Here is a 7,549-nt window from a genome sequence, read left to right as displayed (position 1 = left end):
TAAAATTTCATACAACAAATTATATAGCATACAACTATTTACAACTTATCTACAACGTTCATACATTATTTTTATACAGTTAAATATAACTACAATATTATACAACTTAAATATAATTGTTATACAATATATCTTTTGTATGTTTTTTGCATATATTTTGTAAGTGGTGTGCTTCTTCCTCTCTGAAATTTCAATCAAAAATTTCTCTCTTAATATAATTTGGATACATTTCAACAACTTTATGTAAAAAGATAGTATTTTAACTTAAATACAAATTTCATACAATGATTCATACATTATACAACTATTTTTCAACTTTCATACAATATTCAAAACTGCAATAGAATACAATTTACATACATTTATACTACAATTTCGTAAGTATATTGTATGTCATGTGTTCTTCTTCGAGTTTCAATCTGAAATTCAGCCAAAATCAAGTCTAATCTTCACCAAACTCCCTCAAAATTGAGATATAAACTCCAAACAATATTTCTAATTATTTGCAACAACACCCAACCCAAACAAATAACGATTTTTAAAAACCCAAATTCGAATTCAAAGCTTCAAAGCTTTTTAATGGCTGTCAATGGTGGAGAGTTAAACACCTTCAAAATTTATTGATTGACAATTTCAATTTGAACACCAATTGTGCAACATGAAAGGAAATTGCTAAGTTAAAACTCTATAGTAAAACGATTGAAATCCATTACAAATATATATAACATGAAAGGATAAAAAATAGAGAACATTAGAGGAAGAAAAATTGGAGAGAGAGAGGGGGGGGGGGGGGAGGGATAGAGAACAAGGATGAAAAATAATTGATTCCTTATTCAATTCCTAATATAAAGAGATACTAATTTAAAACTAATTTGTATATAATTGGTAAATTGTATATGGCCATATAATTAAGTTAAAATTTGATTAAGGAGGGTAATAAAGTTTCAAATATTATATAGGAAGGTTAAAAAAGATCAACAATCATATTCAACAGAAGGCTCAAGCTGAAGTAACGTATTTAGTAAGCGTTTGGATATAAAAGTTGTAATTTTTGAAGAAAAAAAGTATTATTTGGTTTTAAGTTAAAAAATAGTATTTGAAATTTAAAATTATGTTTGGACATGCATTTCATTTTAAAAAAATATTGTAATTTTGTGAGTGGAGAAAAAAAAAATTCTGAAAATTTTGAATCTTGAAAAAAACTCATTTTCGAATTTTTTTTAAAAAACTTACAAAATTTTATGGGCCTTATACACATATATTTTTTAAATTAATTTTTTTAATCGAAATGGGCCTTATATACTTGTGACACATGTACTTAAATAACAATCAAGCAGTCATAAGAATCCAAAACGACAAGTACTCTTATTGGAACATTAATTCATATACACATATTGTTTGCTCCAGGGAAAAGGCGCTGACTAGTCAAATCAAACTTAGACAATACCATTATAATTCACATGATGAGCATAAAATTACAATTTAGAAGCTGGCACCTTTTTAAGTGCATGCTTTAACTATATATGGACAGTCTAATCCAAGTCTACCTCAAACCCACAACACAATATTCACATATATAAACATGGTTGAAAAGTAGTGAAAAAAGCTAATGATAATTAATTTCCTTTTAGGCAGTGGGATAAGAAGCGTCCATAGCAAGACCACAAAGGCCTTCTTTCTCATGAACATCCCTTTTGATGCGCATATATCCACTGTCACCCCATTTACTGCCCCATGAATTCTTTATAATCCAATATTTTGTACCATCACTTGTAGCACCATATCCTACTGCTGTAACAGCATGGTTAAGCCAAGTGCTACATGATCCACTGAACACACCACTTGAATAGAACTGGAAATCGAAGCTACTCCCATCTATTGCCACCGATACAGGTTGATTAGCCACTGCCTGCAAAAGAGCCTTCTCACTGTTGGCTGGTACATCTTCATATCCTGTAATTAGAGGCGAAGTCAAGATTTCAAGCTTATGGGTTCAAAATTTTAATCGTTTGAAGTGACTGGCTCTATATTAATGATGTAGGTCATAATTAACCCAACTCGCCCAATTGAAAATTTTGTTCTTCTATATTTTTATGGGCTTACCTGCAATTTTGGCTGCTGAAAGAGCTGACTTTTTCTTGTTGCAGACACCATCTTCTCCCTTGTATGGATAGTTTGCTTCTGTAGTGAGGCCCTTGTTTTTCAGGATGAAATCAAAGGCAGTGTCCAAGAGTCCACCGCTGCAACCTTCATCCTCTCCTTCGACATCACAGTCTACAAGTTCTTGCTCTGATAAAGGGATCAACTTTCCTGTTTTCAGTTGGTGTAGCCCTTCCGTAGCAGCTACTGCAGAAAATGCCCAACAGCATCCTGTGTGTATTTGCATAGTATCAAAAAGTTATCCTCCCTCTTTCCAAAAAAAGAATGATATAATATCGACGGGCAAACTTCTTAATTTTGATCGCAAATCCAAATATAGAATCTTTAAGTTTTTTTTTATATAGAATTTATATATTTAAAAACTATATAAATATTATATAACAATTCAAAATATTTAAAATGTATATAAAAAAGTTACGGTCAAAAACAAATAATTTGACTTTTGAATCCGAACTTTATTTTTCTTTTTGGAACAAAATATATTGCTCAAAAGTAAAGGCGAGCTTTAATTTTATGGTAGAGGCAAGCTGCCCTTTTTTGGAATTTTTTTTTATATATAAAATGACTCTGTCTATTATGTGACACTATAAGAAAGAAATGAAATCTGTCCCCTTCGAAACACACGTAAAGTTGTTTTACCAGATTTTGTTATTTTGGAAAGCAGGGTGGTGAAAGAACGAAAAGAAAAAGTACTCTTGACTAACAAATTAAAGGGTGTCATATTTTTTGTTATCAGCTGCTTCAAGAAAGCAAAGTCCAAGTCAAAATTGGGATTTACTCCAATAGGAAATAATTATACTCTAATTCGTTTATGGAACAGTTAGTTGTTTTCTTAATTAAGTAACATGACTAGTCCACTAAACAGAGATAATACTAGCAAATTTCTGTACTTACCACATTCCTTTTGGTCCTTGATAGGGGTAACAGCACCCTTCTTTCTCCAATCCATAGTTGGCGGTATGTCTGTCACATTAGCATACCTAAAATGTGTCTTTGGCTTTGAGGAAGACATGACCTTAGGGTGTGACCTCTTGTAACCAGTATGTAATACACGAAATTTCTCATTCGTGAGATCAGAAAATTTATTAACGCCGAGTTTATACCCTTTATCTTCACCGGCATTAAAAGCTTCTATACGTTCCACGTTTTCTTTAAATATTTTAAAACGCATTTCTTTCTCGTTCAAATCTTTGTAAACTTTGTCATGGTGAGCAATCCATTGGTCATGCCTAGCTCGCATGCTTGCCTCATAGTTGATTGGACGTGATGAAGCTACTTGAGAGCGCCAAACTCCCAAAAATATGAAGAACAAAGCTAAGCAAAGGTATTGGCTAAGATTTGCAAAGGCCATTATGAACCACTAGCTAGTTATTATGAAGGAAGAAATTGAAATGTTTTCTTGGGTGAATGTTAAAGCTTGGATGGGGAGATGTATTTATAGGCAAGAAATCCCTACAAGTTGAATCTCCTGCTGGTGTTGCATAGATAAAGACATGCAATTCTAGGTTCCTTGCACAATTTTCTGACTCAGACACTTTTGGATGGAACAAGATCAGTTGTTGTGCTTAGCATCAAAATTGTTTGCATACTACGTACCTCGAAAATTGTTAAGTATTGAGATTTTAATGATTAATAAAGTTTGTTTGGATGCAATGTTCTAAGAACCAAGTCCTCAACGTAGCTGCTTAGCTGTTATAAGAACCAACTCCTCAGGATAAAGGACCAGCTCCTCAGGTTGATAATTGAACGTCTGTGCAAGACAATAATTTTATATCAAAGTTACCTAGGTCCGAGTTTGGTGGAAGAAGGTTGCTACATGTGATAAGGATTGTTGCCCAAGAAGATACAAATAAATCAGCAAGAGACAAGAGTCCAAAACTTGTGGAGTCCTTGGAACCGTAGGAGTCTTATCAAACGAGAAGCTGACTATGCATAGGACTCCTAAAAGATCTTGAAGTCCGGGTATTTAAATACTATCTATATTGGACTTCTAAGATTATCCTTTCACACATCAACTGAAGAACTACATTGTGTACACTCTAATCTAGTACTAGTGTTGTGTTCTTCTTGAGTGAGTCTAGTGAATGTGTTTTAGGAAATTGAGTTGTAATCAAAGTGTCAAAAATTAACAATTAGTGAGTTGGAGTGAGCGTTTGTTTTACAAGTTAGAGTAACTTGTAAATCAAATAGCTGTAGTAGGAGTACCAGAGAGTATTGAATTACAGTTTTGTAATTGATACATTTTGGCTCATTGTTCTAGTAGGTAGTGGTTTTTGCATCATTTGAACCGGGTGATTTTTCACGTAAAAATTACCGTGTTTACTTTACTGCTTATTTTACTTCACGTTTAAGAAATATGGTAAAGAATCAAGTTCTTTAGTAATTCGTACGGGCACTCAAACTAACAAAAATAATTATTAGCGACTTTCAATAGAAAAATAACAATCTTTATTACTACTATCTTCTTTTTATCAGTAGTCACATCTCTTTTTCCGTCACCACAGTGCTAACAGGTGCTAATTATTTAAAATTATGAATTTGGGTTGGGAAACTACACTAATATTGGAAAATCATAATGACTCTTATCAAAGTGGAACCCAGTATACTGTTAGAACCTGCTGATGATCTCTTCCTGTGGATGGAATATGTTGGACTATAGTATAGGAAACGATCACCATGAAATTCATAAGTAAGTGGAAGAGTTATGACTTGAACGACTAAAATTCTGGAGACATGCCTGTAGTTAAACAAGCAACTCATATTATCGAGTATCACTTTTCATGCATATGTAGCTTGGAAAATGTTGACTACGTAGGGATGTTTGACACGGAAAGTTAACTACATACCGAAAACAGTTTAGCAATGAGTTAATTAAATTAAAGTATGAAGCACTTTCAGTCTCATCAGCTCTAGAAATAATTTAACAATGAGTTAACATAGGCGGCTAGGTCCAAAAAATATGAAATTTCTATTACAAGTACTCAACAATTTTAATCTTAACTTTTAGATTCATTGCATAATTTTTTATTGACTATTTGGTCACAAAAAAAAAAAATACTCCTTTTATTAATCATATCAAATTTTTTGAACCACTTGCTTAGTTTGTCACCAATCATTAGTCAGATAGTTCAGAATTTTATGTTGTTCTTTATGGATTTGGTTGAGGGAATTACAAAGGAAAGTGGTAGGCAATTAAAATTGTTGTTACTTCCTACTTCTTTCTTCTAATTTATTCCAACTTGAGTCAATTTTGTTCATAACTCTGGCTTTATATGATTTCTCATTAAATGATTTGTAAACACACTTTAAGCTACATTAGATTTTGAAAAGCTATAGGTTGGAGATATAAGTTGATGTGCTTAGAGTCCCTGCTGCAAGCATAAATTCCCATATGGAAAAGTTCAAAACCCCAACAATATTGGTGATCATATTTAGAGTTGGTATTTTAATTTCTTACTTTCTTTAAAATTATTACTCAAAGTGTTAGTAAATTGTATTTGTAAAATAATTCTGGAAAATATAAACGAACATAAACAGAAATGAAAAACAGAAACAAAATGTTAATCCGACCCCACTGAATTCACAGTGTTTCTTTAAGGAATCTAATCCCCTCCTAATATTCAAGGTTGTGGATTATTTCCTCCCAGGATAGAACGAATTATACGTACTTCAAACCCCAGTGTTTCAGCGAACACAAAATTCTGTAGCAAATCACACTTACTGTTGTTTTATTTGATGTTAAAAGTATGCAGAAGAAGGAGGAGAAACTCAGAAAGTTGTATTGAAATTCTAAGCAGAATAGTCTTGTATTTATAGCCAACGTTGGGCTGAAACTGAAGAGGTGCAACTCTTCAGAATGGTTGTTTATGCAAAACGGCCACAACATAAAGGACATAACAGAAATGGCTATTTACTCAACAATAAAGAGGAAAAATTGAAGAGGGTAGTTTAATTTTCAGTTACACAACTGAAAAACGAATTGGATTTAATATTAATATTTATTTTAACATTAATATTCAGTTATTAAAACAAATATTTAATAACATTTTTGTTAATATTTTTCTATTAACAAATAAATTTGGTCGAAAAAATTAATCAATCAATCGATCATTTGACCGAATCCGAAGCCGAGAGAGCGACGACGACGACGGCGCGAGGCTTGTCTTCTTCTCAACTCTTTAAGATCTAGAAGAAGAGCAATTGCTTATATACCTATAAAAAAACCTTTCTCTTCCAATATGGGACAATGTCCTTTTGCCAAGGGGGGAAACTTAAGATTTCACTAAAATATTTCATTTCCCTCCATTTTCCATTTACCCTATTTTAAGCATATCATATACTTAAAAATCCCAACAATCCCCCACATGAATGGGAAATGGCTATATCACGGAAATATGCATGAAAAACTATGTGATTCGCAAGCAAGGATTAATTGCATCTGGATAAGTAGTTTCCCTTTGAACTTTCCTTAGTGAACTTATATCGGATATACTGAGTCAATCGGTAGATTTGATATCTTTGAACCGTCGAACTTTGGTGTATACCTAGATAACCATAAGTCACACAACCAACCCTTAACCGTATTTGGTTCTCATTGTTATGTTCGTTTCAGCCAGGAACACCGCCTGGTTTTATAAGTGCGTAGAGAATTGGCCTTACAAAGTTCTCCTTGAAGCGGCTAATACTTCACACGTACATAGGTGATTCCTAAACGTGTCATCCCTTAGATACACTATTTGATATACTCCGTATCAAATTTAGAAATCATTAAAAAGCCTTAATGCTTTATTCTTGGTACTGAACATTGTCTCATCACGAGAATGGACCAAAAGTTTAGTTGACAATGTTGAACCGTCATTAATGACTTTGTTTGATCTCCTTTAACCTAGATCTTGGGATCTCCAGTATTCTAGGTAGAGTTACCGCCACTATGACTTGTTCTCGGCTACAGTCCCATTCCCCTTGATGATTTCTCAACTACCTCTCTAGTTAGGCCTTTTGTAAGTAGATCCGACATATTATTACTTGACTTTACATAATCAATCGTGATAATTCATCTAGAGAGTAATTGCCGAACGGTTTTATGTCTTCGTCATATATGACGAGATTTACCGTTATACATAATGCTCCCAGCCCTTCCAATTGCCGTTTTACTATCGCAATGTATGCATATTGGTGCCAACATTTTGGGCCAAAATGGAATATCTTCCAAAAAATTCCGGAGCCATTCAGCTTCTTCATCGGCTTTATCTAAGACTGTGAATTCAGCCTCCATTGTAGAGCGAGCAACACAAATTTGTTTGGACGACTTCCAAGATACCGCTCCTCCACCAATAGTTAATACATATCCACTTGTGGACTTGGAATCAATTGATCCGGTGATCCAATT

The 7,549-nt window shown here is 33.3% G+C and overlaps 1 protein-coding gene across 1 annotated transcript; it reads right to left on the bottom strand.

Annotated features, from left to right (window-relative positions):
- Positions 1-1,422: 1,422 nt before the first annotated feature.
- Positions 1,423-3,542, bottom strand: LOC107779248 (senescence-specific cysteine protease SAG12-like). Its single transcript, NM_001325277.1, is given in 3 exon segments — positions 1,423-1,953; positions 2,104-2,370; positions 3,055-3,542. Coding segments are annotated over 3 exon segments (1,050 nt in total). The 5' UTR covers positions 3,512-3,542; the 3' UTR covers positions 1,423-1,627.
- Positions 3,543-7,549: the final 4,007 nt, after the last annotated feature.

This window comes from Nicotiana tabacum, chromosome 3, assembly GCF_000715075.1.
Source record: "Nicotiana tabacum cultivar K326 chromosome 3, ASM71507v2, whole genome shotgun sequence".
Lineage (NCBI taxonomy): Eukaryota > Viridiplantae > Streptophyta > Magnoliopsida > Solanales > Solanaceae > Nicotiana > Nicotiana tabacum.
Note: the sequence above shows the minus strand (reverse complement) of the source record. Positions and strands in the feature narration are given on the sequence as shown.